Source organism: Entelurus aequoreus, linkage group LG21, assembly GCF_033978785.1.
Source record: "Entelurus aequoreus isolate RoL-2023_Sb linkage group LG21, RoL_Eaeq_v1.1, whole genome shotgun sequence".
Lineage (NCBI taxonomy): Eukaryota > Metazoa > Chordata > Actinopteri > Syngnathiformes > Syngnathidae > Entelurus > Entelurus aequoreus.
The window spans coordinates 12645503-12660933 of NC_084751.1; the positions used below are offsets into that span (position 1 = coordinate 12645503).

At 40.9% G+C, this 15431-nt stretch overlaps 2 protein-coding genes across 8 annotated transcripts in view; one reads left to right on the top strand and one right to left on the bottom strand.

Annotated features, from left to right (window-relative positions):
• Positions 1-15431, top strand: part of LOC133638419 (uncharacterized) — a 72689-nt gene that overhangs the window by 43365 nt on the left and 13893 nt on the right. For 6 of the 7 annotated variants that reach the window (XM_062030991.1, XM_062030994.1, XM_062030989.1 and 3 more), the window contains one exon: positions 10776-10912. In XM_062030991.1, coding sequence (XP_061886975.1) covers positions 10873-10912 — 40 coding nt within the window. In that variant the 5' untranslated portion in view covers positions 10776-10872. Of the gene's footprint in view, positions 1-10775; positions 10913-15431 lie in introns of those variants that run through there. The other variant, XM_062030997.1, reaches the window with a different exon arrangement.
• On the bottom strand, positions 757-6887 carry LOC133638914 (splicing factor ESS-2 homolog). The gene is made up of 10 exons (XM_062031954.1): positions 6527-6887; positions 4506-4674; positions 3544-3627; positions 3273-3445; positions 3064-3181; positions 2314-2447; positions 2143-2245; positions 1956-2065; positions 1760-1875; positions 757-1673 (listed from the first exon to the last, which is right to left on the bottom strand). Exons 1-10 carry the CDS (start codon positions 6671-6673, stop codon positions 1394-1396), a joined length of 1434 nt encoding a protein of 477 aa, XP_061887938.1. The 5' UTR covers positions 6674-6887; the 3' UTR covers positions 757-1393.

A 15431-nucleotide genomic window follows, 5' to 3' on the forward strand; every position in this document is an offset into this window, starting at 1 on the left:
GCTGAAGCGCATAGTGCAAAGACTTTCTGCACAGTCAGTTGCTACACAGCTCCAAACTTCATGCGACATTCCAATTAGCCCACGTACAGTAGAGCTTCATGGAATGGGTTTCCATGGCCGAGCAGCTGCATCTAAGCCATACATCGCCAAGTCCAATGCAAAGCGTCGGATGCAGTGTTGTAAAGCAGGTCGCCACTGGACTCTAGAAAAGTGGAGACGCCTTCTCTGGAGTGATGAATCACGCTTTTCCATCTGGCAATCTGATGGACCAGTCTGGGTTTGGAGGTTGCCAGGAGAACGCTAAATTTCGGACTGCATTGTGCCGAGTGTGAAATTTGGTGATGGAAGAATTATAGTGTGGGGTTGTTTTTTCAGGTCCCTTAGTTCCAGTAAAAGGAACTTTGAATGCTCCAGGATACCAAAACATTTTGGACAATTCCGCGGGATGGCACTTCAAGTTCATATGTGAGTAAAGGCAGGTGGCCAAATACTTTTGGCAATATAGTGTATGTTGCAAAATTTAACGCAAGTGGCTGGCGCAGACTGCATGTAGGGACTTGTAAAAGCCAACGCACCGCTATAGTGCTTATTTTTCATCAAGTACCACTTCAATATTTATATTGTACTTGTACCACCGTTATTTACTGCAAAACTCATCCACGACCGGTTTAAGAAAACACACATTAGTAGTTTTGTTTTGAAAAACTATAGCTTTGTTGCAGCGAATATAGAGAGCAAAAATGTATCTGAGCAACTAAAACATGCACTTTCAAAACACTATGAAAAGCTATTAGAGACACTTAATGTGGAACATGTTTTTGTTTTTTTAATAATGTAAGGAAACATAGAAGGTTAATTTACATATAAGAGAAACATGTGTGTACCTCTCTGGCAGAGCTGAATCTATTGTTTAATGGGTCACTATATGAAAAATTAACAACCATCCATCCATCCATTTTCAACCGCTTGTCCAGTTCGGGGTCGCGGGGGTGCTGGAACCTATCTCAGCTGCACTCGGGCGTAAGGCGGGGTACACCCTGGACAAGTCGCCACCTCATCACAAGGCCAACACAGATAGACAGACAACATTCACACTCACATTCACACACTAGGGCCAATTTAGTGTTGCCAATCAACCTATCCCCAGGTGCATGTTTTTGGAGGTGAGAGGAAGCTGCAGTACCCGGAGGGAAGCCACGCAGTCACGGCGAGAACATGCAAACTCCACACAGAAAGATCCCGAGCGCAGGATCAAACCCAAGACCTTTCGTATTGTGAGGCACACGCACTAACCCCTCTGCCACAAAATAAACTGAAAAATAAATACATGATTTCCAGTCTTGCTGCAAAATAACGAACCTTTAACTGTCAACAAATGTCCATTTAAACTTTTTTAGAAAAAGTCTGACGCTTTCCGCCTCTTGGGAAGCTGCAACAGATTGTCTGTGAGTGACGAAAGGTCCTGTGCGCTCGGCGTCTTGGTTTTGTCCGGCGTGGGCGTCCCAGTGGGAGTGGCCGGACCACCGAAGGGGGACTTGCAGCCGGCGATTGTGTGCGAGGGCGACGGCGTGTAGCTGGCTCGTAGCGCTTTGTCCGTGTACTTGTTGGACGTCCGGTTGACCAGCCTCTGCAGGGCAGGGGTGAGCGCCGGGCTCAAGCCTTTCGGTGTTAGACTGTAATATACAGTACAAGAGGTTGTTGAAATAAATGCCTTTGCTACTTTACTGTAGGATGGGTGCGGAAGGTCCGATGTATTTACCTGGCCAGGTTCTCTGTGACCTTTCGCAACGCCTCCTGCTTTTTGGCGCGATTTTTGGCAGCCGCTTCGTTGGCCATCTTTAAACCCAGTCGCTCTCTTCTCCCTGGTTCTGGGATCTTTAATAAACAACATAACGATACAAGTAAGTATTTACAGCATTGAAGCATTCAGAAAACATTCTAGACGTTTTTAATACCTTAAAGGATGGGCCGTGGTTCCTTTCGGCATACGGGGTGTCGGATCCATCCAGGCGAAAAGGCGTGCTTTCTATTTCACCCCATGTCATCAGAGGCGACTCGGCCACACCTAGGACGGCAAAACAGTTTCGTTAAACAGTTTGTCATTTCAAGTACTGCAAAAAATTTAGTGATTTAAAAACCCACCAGGTGCAGGGGAGGGCGTTCTTTCAAAGCCGTAACCATTCACTGACGGGGAATCGTGTGGGATCAGCTCTTTCCCGTCTGGACCAACTTTGCCCTGCTTGAACTGACCACACAAACTTTTAACATCAGTCTTCCAACTTCCTTAAAACGACACCTTTTGGCACGGCTTACCTGTGCATTGAGTGCTGCCGCTTCCTTAATCTGGCTTTTATTCAGAGCTTTGCTAAACGGATCTCCCATGAAACGTGTGTTCTTGTGAACCACCTCCCGTGGTTTCTTAAAGAGGGCGTCGTCATCTTTGACACCTGATTTTGGAAGAGAAACATTTTTCAATTAATAAAAAGCCATAATTGTTAGGCAGCTGCAATAGGCTCCAGCACCCCCCACGACCCCGTAAGGGACAAGCGGTAGAAAATGGATGTTAGGTGGAGGTATGCATCCTAGCTCCGCTCAAAATGTCCACTTGGTAGGCAGTACCAGTCAAAGACAGGAACTGTTTCTTGCGACGTGCATTTTCTTAAGCATTAAAACACCCGCTTGTAGGCAGAGATGCAGACATGCAGCGCACTTCCACAAGCCTGGGGACTTTGCATGAACACCAAAAGGAGAGGTGTGGAAGCGTGCAGAACAACTTCACAAGCACGTAGCCTAGTCTTTGACTATGAATGGTGCTAAAAATACTTAAAACACTCTAGGTAATACTTCTCCTTCCCGATGAAATAGGAAAACTAGGAAACTATTTGCGGACTATGGCTTTTTTGGGCCTGTGGCACATTGTAGAAATAAAATAAAAATGAATAAATGGAGCAAAAAGGCATAATTTAACGAGAAAAAGCCAACATTTTGCTACTAATAACTAATGATAACACAAAGGTTCCACTGTTGTTATTGTTTACTTGATCAGTCTCATTATCGTCCTACCCTCTGGATAATACATCAGGGCATTCTTGGCTTTATATTCCCACGTCTCCAGCCCGGCTTTGACACATTCAAGCGCGGCCTTCTCTGTCGGCGGTAAGGCCAGATTCTGCTCATGACGCTAGAGGAGAAGAAAAAAAAAAAAGACTCATTGTATTAATTAAACAATGGTGATAAACATGGTTAAATGAATGCCTTTGTAGCTCGTCTACCTCTTTGAATTCTGCTTCAGCTTCATACAACCAAGAGTGCTTCATCTTCTCCTTATCCTCTGCCAGGTCCATTATCTGTTCAAATGACGCGTTATCTTCGCTGGTATTTTTGGCAAGGAAGCGATCCAGCGAGGGTAGCTGGTTTTCCTCTCTCTTGTCAGCCATAGTGCTTTCTAGTCAACACACATCCACAGACATCGACGTGTAAGTGTTTGGAGCAGCTAAGCATCCATTCTCTTCCAAAGGGGCAGCAGAAAAGCAAGTGACTTACCACCGTCCACACCTCTACTGGTCTGAGACATGGTTGGAGATCCGACGTTGCCCACTGGTGTTTCAAAGCTAGCTGGCGTCACGTCTAATAAAGCAAAATCAAATATCAGTATGGGGCAGGGTAAGGTTGGGCTGGGCTGGGCTGGGTGATATGGCTGAAAACTGTATCACAATATAAGTTTTGTTATTCATCCGAAAAATAGACCAAAAGAAAAATATTACATTTAAATATTTTTACTTAAAATGTAGCCTTCCTCTGATTATAATCCCCTCAGCGATCAAGGCAGAAGGAAATGTGAACACAACCATGGAAAACACTCAATCAATTAAAACAAAATTGTAAAATCAAATTGAACACTTAACAATAACCTATTAAAGTGGAAGTGCAAACATTATGAATACCGGTACATAAGAAATGCCTAATAAAGTGTATCAAAATAGAACAAAAGGATAAACCTCAGAATAAATATTTTCTGCAGGTTTCATGCCAGCTGTGCTCTAAAGTGTGAGCGCTGCGACGGTGATCCGGTATTGCCGGAGTTGGTGGGGACGAGCGTCCTGCATAATTTATAGACTACTATAGTCCGTTTTTTTTAAACCCCCAAAAATCACTATACATCAAAGTGACTATTAATGTTTTATTTACAATTTCTTTGCAGTACTCATTTTCAGTTTCTCTTCTCCGCGAGACAACAATAGGAGAGTTACTCCCACTTCCTGAGTTGCTAGGTTACCAGAGAGCGAGTACCTCTGTTCATGCAACCAACCTTGCTTCGCAACTTATGTTTTGTCTTCCTCTTTCGTCAAACGAAAAACAATTAACAAACCTTTTATTGAACACATATATTATTGATACCCATTACGTGTCTATCGCGATATACATAGATAATTGTTTTATTGCCCAGCCCTAAGGTAAGGTGTCATCTTATATATATAGCACGCAAATAATTATTTATTACTCACAGGGTGCGGAGGATCGCGGTGTGTTTTTCGACAAAGAATTCCCATAACGAATAGATATCTCTCTCATCCTCTCCAAGTCTCCACTTTCCTCCGCATCAAGGTAGTCCTTCTGGGCCTGTAGTTTTGTTACATCTGGAAAGAAGTCCCTCTGAATGATCTTCTCCAAGCTCTGTTAAAAAGGGGGTATTTGAAGGATTAAAACAAAGGAGTTTCACCCTGTAATAGGGCAACCATGAATTGATTAACGTGGACCCCGACTTAAACAAGTTGAAAAACTTATTCGGGTGTTACCATTTAGTGGTCAATTGTACGGAATATGTACTGTACTGTGCTATCTACTAATAAAAGTTGCAATCAATCAATCAATAAAACGGATGTATTAATAGATGATCAAATGAACTGGAAATCTCATATACAAAACATACAACATAAGGTGGCAAAAAATATTTCAATAATGAATAAAGCAAAATACGTCCTGGGCCAAAAATCCCTACATATTCTCTACTGCTCGCTAGTGTTACCATATCTGAATTATTGTGTAGAAATTTGGGGGAAATAACTACAAATGTGCGCTACATTCGCTAACCATGTTACAAAAAAGATCAGTTAGAATAATACATAATGTTGGATATAGAGAACATACAAACTCTTATTTTATTGACTCAAAAATATTAAAGTTTGGTGATTGGGTAAAATTGCAAACAGCTAAAATGATGTACAAAGCAAACTATAACCTGCTACCAAAGAATGTACAACAATTCTTCTCAACTAAAGAGGAGAAATATAACCTTAGAGGAAAATATAATTTAAAACATTTGTATGCACGTACAACACTTAGAACAGTGGTTCTTAACCTGGGTTCGATTGAACCCTAGGGGTTCGGTGAGTCGGCCTCGGGTTCGGCGGAGGTCAAAACACACCCGACTCATCGTGTAAATACAAACTTCTCCCTATCGGCGTATTACGGATACGGGAACAGCAGAAGTCAGACTGATTTGCAGGTGTGTAATTTGTTGTGAGTTTATGCACTGTGTTGGTTTTGTTGTTTGAACAAGGTGATGTTCATGCACGGTTCATTTTATGCACCAGTAAAAAAAACATGGTAACACTTTAGTATGGAGAACATATTCACCATTAATTAGTTGCTTATTAACATGCAAATTAGTAACATATTGGCTCTTAACTAGTCATTATTAAGTACTTATTAATGCCTTATTCGGCATGGCCTTATTATACCCTGGCCCTAACCCTCTAACCCTGACCCTAACCAAATAACTCTAAATTAAGTCTTTGTTACTTAGAATATGTTCCCCATGCAAAAGTGTTACCAAAAACATATAACTTTGTCTTGAATGTGAAAAAAAAATTATTTTTATTTTTCACTAAAGAAGGGTTCGGTGAATGCGCATATGAAACTGGTGGGGTTCGGTACCTCCAACAAGGTTAAGAACCACTGACTTAGAACCTTTAGCATATCAGTATGTGGAATTCAATTATGGAATGGATTAAGTAAAGAAGTTAAACATTGTACTGATATGATCCAGTTTAAGAGGTTGTTCAAAATAATAGTGCTTACAAAGTACAAAGAAGAAGAATTATAAGAAATACTTTCAACCTTATTGAAAATAAGATATTCTTCATCTCAGTATGTTAATAATGACTGAATTAATGAATTACATATTACAAAACTGTTGTGTATACTAATTCACAGATGTTATTTTATTATATAAAAAGGTCAGTAAATGATTCTATATAATTGTAAACGCTCTGAAGTGGGAAAGGGGTAGGATTAAATAAGCTTTGCTTCTTCCTACTCCTTTTCGGAAATGATGTAAAGTGAAATTATATGAAATTACGTGATGTATTATACTGTAAGTGTGTTCATGTTCGAAATAAACTAAAGAAAGAAAAGAAAAAGTAAAGAAAGGTGTAAACAAATATAACAATGTGGATTACTTCCGGGTATTAGCACCGCCCCCTTTCGAACGCCTTTAAAAACATAATTCGGATGTTTACGGTACCTCAATATAATCCTCTTCGATGAGAACATTTCTCTTGGGCTTCCCAGCGTCCGTCTCTTGAGGCTCTTGTCTCAGGGCGACGGTGGTGACAGCCGCGGGGACGAGGGTCCCGGACAGTGCTCTCCTCACACTGGCGCTGCCTTCCATTGTGGCCCGGAGCTGCTTAGCTAACGGCTAACGTCGAACTTTTCTCTGACGACGACTTAGTGGAAACAAAAATGGAATCTTAAAGGAGTACACTTAAAATTGACGCCGATTTTACCCGTTTTTGACTGAATACAGAACACGTCCGTGTCCATTCGGAGGCGACAACGGGCAGTTCGGAATAGAAGAGTAAACACAACGTTAGGCAGCCATTGCGTCACGTCTTCTTCTTTTTAGAAATAACAATGGCACGCGACTGCCCCCAACAGGCCAATAATGGAACGGCTGCAAATTACGTGTGGCGTCCTTTGTAATCAACACTGAAATTTGCAAATGCTATTTTGACTTGTTAATTTCTGTGGGAACGGTAGACCAGCTCTATACTCTCGGCAGGGACTATGGTAGTTTGCCCAACCAGTCAACATGTGCTTTGTTAAAGTTAAAGTACCAATGATTGTCACACACACACTAGGTGTGGTGAAATTTGTCCTCTGCATTTGACCCATCACCTTGTTCCACCCCCTGGGAGGTGAGGCGAGCAGTGAACAGCAGCGGTGCCGCACCCGGGAATCATTTCTGGTGATTTAACCCCCAATTCCAACCTTTGATGCTGAGTGCCAAGCAGGGAGGTAATGGGTCCCATTTTTATAGTCTTTGGTATGACTCGGCCGGGGTTTGATCTCACAACCTACCAATCTCAGGGCGGACACGCTAACCACTAAGCCACTGAGTAGGTTTGTAGACTTGAAGAAGGCATTCGACTGTATACCCGGGAAGTCCTGTGGGGAGTGCTCAGAGAGTAGGGGTAAGCAGTGCACTGTCAACACCATGTATGGTGAGGATGGTGTTCTGCTGACCTCTACTGCGGCTGTTGTGGATCGGTGGAGGGAATACTTCGAAGACCTCCTCAATCCCACCAACACATCTATGAGGAAGCAGTGCCTGGGAAATCTGTGGTGGGCTCTCCTATTTCTGGGGCTGAGGTTGCCGAGGTAGTTAAAAAGCTCCTCGGTGGCAAAGCCCCGGGGGTGGATGAGATCCTTAAGGCTCTGGATGCTGTGGGGCTGTCTTGGTTGACAAGACTCTGCAACATCGCATGGACATCGGGGCCTCTGGATTGGCAGACCGGGGTGGTGGTTCCTCTCTTAAAGAAGGGGAACCGGAGGGTGTGTTCCAACTATCGTGGGATCACACTCCTCAGCCTTCCCAGTAAGGTCTATTCAGGTGTACTGGAGAGGAGGCTACGCCGGATAGTCGAACCTCGGATTCAGGAGGAACAGTGTGGTTTTCGTCCTGGTCGGGGAAAGGTAGACCAGCTCTATATTCTCGGCAGGGTCCTTGAGGGTGCATGGGAGTTTGCCCAACCATTCTACATGTGCTTTGTGGACTTGGAGAACGCATTCGACCGTGTCCCCCGGGAAGTCCTGTGGGGAGTGCTCAGAGAGTATGGGGTATCGGACTGTCTGATTGTGGCGGTCCGCTCCCTGTATGATCAGTGTCAGAGCTTGGTCCGCTTTGCCGGCAGTAAGTCGGACCCATTTCCAGTGAGGGTTGGACTCCGCCAAGGCTGCCCTTTGTCACCGATTCTGTTCATAACTTTTATGGACAGAATTTCTAGGCGCAGTCAGGGCGTTGAGGAGATCCGGTTTGGTGGCTGCAGGATTAGGTCTCTGCTTTTTGCAGATGATGTGGTCCTGGTGGCTTCATCTGGCCAGGATCTTCAGCTCTCACTGGATCAGTTTGCAGCCGAGTGTGAAGCGACCGGGATGGGAATCAGCACCTCCAAGTCCGAGCCCATGGTGCTCGCCCGGGAAAGGGCGGAGTGCCATCTCCGGGTTGGGCAGGAGATCTTGCTCCAAGTGGAGGAGTTCAAGTACCTAGGAGTCTTGTTCACGAGTGAGGGAAGAGTGGATGGTGAGATCGTCAGGCGGATCGGTGCGGCGTCTTCAGTAATGCGGACGCTGTATCGATCCGTTGTGGTGAAGAAGGAGCTGAGCCGGAAGGCAAAGCTCTCAATTTACCGGTCGATCTACGTTCCCATCCTCACCTATGGTCATGAGCTTTGGGTTATGACCGAAAGGACAAGATCACGGGTACAAGCGGCCGAAATGAGTTTCCTCCGCCGGGTGGCGGGTCTCTCCCTTAGAGATAGGGTGAGAAGCTCTGTCATCCGGGAGGAACTCAGAGTAAAGCCGCTGCTCCTCCACATTGAGAGAAGCCAGATGAGGTGGTTCGGGCATCTGGTCAGGATGCCACCCTAGGGAGGTGTTTAGGGCACGTCCGACCGGCAGGAGGCCACGGGGAAGACCCAGGACACGTTGGGAAGACTATGTCTCCCGGCTGGCCAGGGAACGCCTCGGGATCCCCTGTGAGGAGCTGGACGAAGTGGCTGGGGTGAGGGAAGTATGGGCTTCTCTGCTTAGGCTGCTGCCCCCGCAACCCCACCTCGGATAAGCGGAGGTAAATGGATGGAATTTCTGTGGGCTGAGACTAACTCTGGCTTTGGGATCAGACACATTGGCAACATATTGATATTATATTAAATATTTTACAGCTTTTCTCAATGAAAACAGTGGGCATGACTGAATAGTATTAGTAGTAGTTCACACAAAAACAAATTTTCCTGACACATAGTACAAACAATTTTATGAATTGACACCAAAACTTAATTTGACTCACACACAAAATACAGTTTGAATGGTACAAAACATTAAAAATGATTTCGCTACACAGGATGCTTATACATTTTAATTTTCCACATTCCCCAAATTAAACGAGAGTCTTCTCTGGCGCCGCCACTTGGCTCTCCGGTTTTTGAACCAAACCTACAGAGGAAAAAACATAAATTGATTACATTTTCTTTACAGTCATGGTCTACGGCAGGGCTTCTTAACCTTTTTGACCTCTGGGCCCAACTTTTCTGGGCCCACTCAAACATTAACACTGAATTAGTAATCTTACTCTTGATTTAATCATATTTAATCATTATTTCTCACCTACTTACACTTTACAACCTTGTGAAATGCTATGAAACCATGTGTTATTATTAGGGATTTCCGATAATATCGGCAGTCCGATAAATGCTTTAAAATGTAATATCGGAAATGATCGGTATCGGTTTCAAAATTATCGGTATCGGTTTCAAAAAGTAAAATTTATGACTTTTTTAAAACGCCGCTGTGGACACGGACGTAGGGAGAAGTACAGAGCGCCAATAAACCTTAAAGGCACTGCCTTTGCGTGCCGGCCCTATCACATAATATCTATGGCTTTTCACACATACAAGTGAACACAAGACATACTTGGTCAACAGCCATACAGGTCACACTGAGGGTGCCCGTACAAACAACTTTAACACTGTTACAAATATGCGCCACACTGTGAACCCACACCAAACGAGAATGACAAACACATTTTGGGAGAACATTCGCACCGTAACACAACATAAACACAACAGAACAAATACCCAGAACCCCTTGCAGCACTAACTGAACTCTTCCGGGACGCTACAATATACGGTGGAAAATGGACGGATGGAGATAGACTCATAAAAACGAATGAAAAATAAATGTACATACAATCATGTCGTGCTAAAATAAACAAACTAAATTAATAATGAATATGTCGATAACATTTAAGTGCAAATATAAATACAGCTTCACCACTTTAGTCATAATTTTTGCACTTAAGAAACTTCTCAATGACTTAAGTTCCAGACTTCCTCTTTTTGTTTGAGATTGTCATTACTGCCACAAGTGGTGGAAAAGTGTATTACAATTGAGTACCGCTGCAGCACTTACGGACCACAGCTAAGAAAAATATATTTTTGGCGGCCCAACAACGGCCCTATGGTTAAGAAACACTGCTCTACTGAACACTACAGTTCTCATGACAATATCATACATTTTTCCACAATAATTCTGTATTTTGCCATCATTTTAGAGCACTTAATCTTTTAAAAATATGTTTTTTTTTCAAGCAACACCGCAAATAAACATTTAATTAAAAAAAAGGTTATAAAATACGGTACATTGCTTCTCATTCTACTAAACTCCAACCCCTTATTACTATTTAGTCGACTTACCTCAACCCTTTCCTCTCTCAGGTGAGTGCGCTGTGCTAGTTTCTCCCGCGTGTTGACGTCCGGGTACTGGTTCTGCAGGAAGAGCTCCTCCAGCGCGTCCAGCTGCTCCTCCGTGAAGATGGTGCGGTGTCGCCTGGTCCTCCTCTGCGCCTCAACAGGTGATGTGTCTTCTAGGCCAGCCTCTTCTAGCGCGCTCGCGTCCGAGTGTGCCGCTGCGTTGTTCCATCCATAGCGACAACACCCTGCTGGGAGGGAAAACGTGCGGAATAACTTAAAAGATTTAAATCAGTCGTCCTGGAGGACACATGCTCTGGACTTTCACTGTTAATTTGTTTTATCTTATAAAATGTTACTTTACTGAATATTAGTCAAAAACAAAGTAATAAAGTAAATCCATGTTTACACTCACAGCCAAAATATTCTACATGACAGGAATTATCTGCTGTTTTTGATGATCTACAGCAAAAATGCTGGTCAGAGATTTGCTATATGTCAGGAGAACACTGCTCTTTTTAAGGATTTAGACACAGATCCTCTAAATCACAGGTGTCAAACTCAAGGCCCGGGGGCCAAATCTGGCCCGTCACATTGTTTTATGTGGCCCGCGAAAGCCTGGAAATAATATGCGTTAATAAAATGCTTAATCTTTTCTTACTAAATATATTAGTTTTTTCCCTTTTGACATTAAAAATCATGTACTGCATGCAATTGCATATGTTTTTAAAATTCAATATTATCAAAATATTATATTATCATGTATTCCAAAATTATTTGTTGTTAAAATAAAGATAAATACTGTACGTAAGTATCTGCTTGACTGATGATTTCAAAACAAATATCAATCAAATTGTAGAGTGTAAAATGGATAATAGATTTTACGGTTAAATTCCGCCAACTGAGTTTTTTTTTTTTACCCTAAAATCAACTTTGGTACTGTTTTTACATATACAGTAAGACACTAAAACATTAAAAAACAAACAAAAAAAACATTCAAACAACAAGATTTTACTGTTAAAAAAAAAAAAAAAAAGGCCATTTTACCACTAAAAACAGTGGTATTGTTTTTCCTTCCATTCATTAAATTGTTTTATATGCTGTAAAAAAAAACACTGCTTTTACTGTAAAATTCTGGTGACTGAGCTGCCAGTTTTTAAAGTAACATTTTAATATTTTTTTTGCAGCTTATGTAAAAAAATATATACTGTATATATTGTTAATGTATTATATATATATATATATATATATATATATATATATATATATATATATATATATATATATATATATATATATATATATATATATATATATATATATATATATATATATATATATATATATATATATATATACACACACACACACATGTATATTCATATATTACTCATTGTTAAAAGCGGCCCTCTGAGGGCAACCATAACTGCCATGTGGCCCTCAATGAAAACAAGTTTGACACCCCTGCTCTAAATAATAGGAGCACTGTGCTGTTTTTAATGATCTATTGCAATAATTCTAGTCAAAGACCCTCTATATCAGGGGGTTCTTTATGATCTCGGAGGTTAACTTTTCCACTACAGAGGGACCCGGGGCCCACTAAAGCATTAACACTGACTTAGTCATTTTATTCTTGATTTCAATCGCATTCAATAGTTTTATTTAATCTACTAACAGGATCAACAATGTCAAATGATATGAAACCGTGTGTTAATCAGAAATAATAAAAAGGCTCAGGTCAGGCTGATTACAAAAATAAATACTAACCAAATATACTGCAAGAGAAGGGACTCAAAAAGTGATGAAAAATAAATGTACATACAATTATGCAGGTCTAAAATAAATAAATTCGAACTAAAGTAATAATAATAATAATGTATATGTTTCTTAAATAAACTGTCGATACAATTGAAGTGCAAATGAAAACACAGCTTCACCACTGGTCATAATCTTTGCGCTTAACAAACTTCCCTGACTTCAGATTTCCTTTTTGTTTGATATTGTCATTACTGCCACATGTGGTGGAAATGTATATTACAACTGAGTACCGCTGCGAAACAAAGTTTTGTTGTACTTGTGCAATGACAATAAAGACCTACCTACCTGAGTATCGCTGCAACCCATACGGACCACAGCTAATAAAACAGGTATTTTTTGCCGCCTCTGACCCATGGTTAGGAAACGCTGCTCTACAGTATATGACCTAAAAACACTGTTCTGTTTTTATTGAACTCCTGCAAAAACAGTACTCAAAGCTTCTTTATATGACAGCTTTTAGGACGCTACTACAACAATGCTAGTCAAAGATCCTCTATATAACAGGGGAGGTCTGCTGTCTTAAGGATTTACTGCAAAAAAACGCAAGTCAAAGATACTCTATACATGAGAGCTTTGCTGTGTTTAAGGATCTACTAGAAAAAATATTGTCAAAGATCCTCTATAGTAGGCGAACTGCTCTTTTTAAGGATCCTCTATATCAGACCTGGGCAAATTAAGGCCCGGGGGCCACATGCGGCCCGTTGAGCTTTTCAATCTGGCCCGCCGGACATTCCCAAATAATTTTTTTAGATGTTTAAGATGTAAAGTGTAGCTGCCATTATGATGTGCACTCATGTTTTCTAATGACCATAAGTCTTTGACTATACAAAGTATTTCAATGGTTGGAATCTGCGCTTATGGATGATATACCAGTTACTATGGTAATCTAACTAGTTACTATGGTCATCTAATTAGTTACTATGGTCATCTAATTAGTTACCGGTACTATGGTCATCTACGTCACAGCAGCCCAGACAAGGCACCAAGCAGTGTGGGCGGGAAGCGTTTCCACAGACGCGGAAGGAGATTTTCACAACAAAGTTCTAAAGCTTAGTGATATATAGAATAGAATAGAATAGAATAGAAAGTACTTTATTGATCCCTGGGGGGAATTCAGCAAATATCAGATATATCAGATTGTAGGTGTGTTTTTTTTTGTACCCTTCGTGTTCATATTTCACTGTTTGTTGCATTTTTGTTGCGTCCCACTTGATTGTAAAATATGTCAAAATATTGTTGTCAATATTCAGTGTTTTATCGTTCATACAAAAATGTACAATTCCATTACGTTTTTTCAGGCGGTCTGTCGTAACGTTTTTAGCATTCAATCAGACATTATTGTCAGGTTTTGTATTAGTGTTCCTAAAAATAGATATACCGGCCCCCAGACACATTTTTTCCTCTAAATGTGGCCCCCGAGTCAAAATAATTGCCCAGGCCTGCTCTATATGAAAGGAGAGTTTTGTTGTTTTTAGGGATCTACTAGAAACACACTAGTCAAAGATCCTCTTTATGACAGGAGAGCTCTGCTGTGTTTAAGGATCTACTAGAAAAAATGATTGTCAAAGATCCTCTATAATAGAAGAACTGCTTCTTTTTTCTTTCTTTTTTAAAGCTCTCTTGCAAAATTACTAGTCAAAGATCCTCTATATGAAGAGAGAGTTCTGTTGTTTTTGGGGATCTACAAGAAAAATGCTTGTCAAAGATCCTCTATAACAGGAGAACTGCTGTTTTTAGGGATGCATTGCAAAAACACCAGTCAAAGATCCTCTATATGACAGGAGAGCTATGCTGTGTTTAAGGATCTACTAGAAAAAAAATGATTGTCAAAGATCCTCTATAATAGGAGGACTTCTTTTTTTAAGGATCTCTTGCAAAATGACTAGTCAAGGATCCTCTATATGAAAGGAGAGTTCTGTTGTTTTTAGGGATCTACTAGAAAAACACTAGTCAAAGATCCTCTATATGACAGGAGAGCTCTGCTGTGTTTAAGGATCTACTAGAAAAAAATATTGTCAAAGATCCTCTATAATAGAAGAACTGCTGTTTTTAAAGCTCTCTTGCAAAATTACTAGTCAAAGATCCTCTATATAAAAGGAGAGTTCTGTTGTTTTTAGGGATCTACTAGAAGAATGCTTGTCAAAGATCCTCTATAATAGAGCTGCTTTTTTTTAAGCTCTCTTGCAAAATTACTAGTCAAAGATCCTCTATATGAAGGGAGAGTTCTGTTGTTTTTAGGGATCTACTAGAACCATGCTTGTCAAAGATCCTCTATAACAGGAGAACTGCTGTTTTTAGGGAGGTATTGCAACAACACTAGTCAAAGATCCTCTATATGACAGAGAGCTCTGCTGTTTTTAAGGATCTATTAGAAAAAAATGATTGTCAAAGATCCTCTATAATAGGAGGACTGCTCTTTTTAAGGATCTCTTGCAAAATGACTTGTCAAATGTCCTCTATATGAAGGGAGAGTTCTGTTGTTTTTAGGAATCTACTAGAAAAACACTAGTCAAAGATCCTCTATATGACAGGAGAGCTTTGCTGTGTTTAAGGATCTACTAGAAAAAAATATTGTCAAAGATCCTCTATAATAGGTGAACTGCTATTTTTAAGGATCATCTATATGAAAGGAGAGTTTTGTTGTTTTGAAGGATCTACTAGCAAAACACTAGTCAAAGATCCTCTATATGACAGGAGAGCTCTGCTGTGTTTAAGGATCTACTAGATAACATGATTGTCAAAGATCCTCTATAATAGAAGAACTGCTTCTTTTTTTCTTTTCTTTTTTTTAAAGCTCTCTTGCAAAATTACTAGTCAAAGATCCTCTATATCAGGGGTCACCAACCTTTTTGAAACCAAGAGCTA

Coding starts and splice junctions, on each gene's coding strand:
- LOC133638914 (XM_062031954.1), bottom strand. CDS start 6,673: ATGGAAGGCAGCGCCAGTGTGAGGAGAGCACTGTCCGGGACCCTCGTC. Junction 4,675..6,526: donor TCGAAGAGGATTATATTGAG/GTACCGTAAACA, acceptor CCTTTTTAACAG/AGCTTGGAGAAGATCATTCA. Junction 1,876..1,955: donor ACCACGGCCCATCCTTTAAG/GTATTAAAAACG, acceptor TGTTTATTAAAG/ATCCCAGAACCAGGGAGAAG.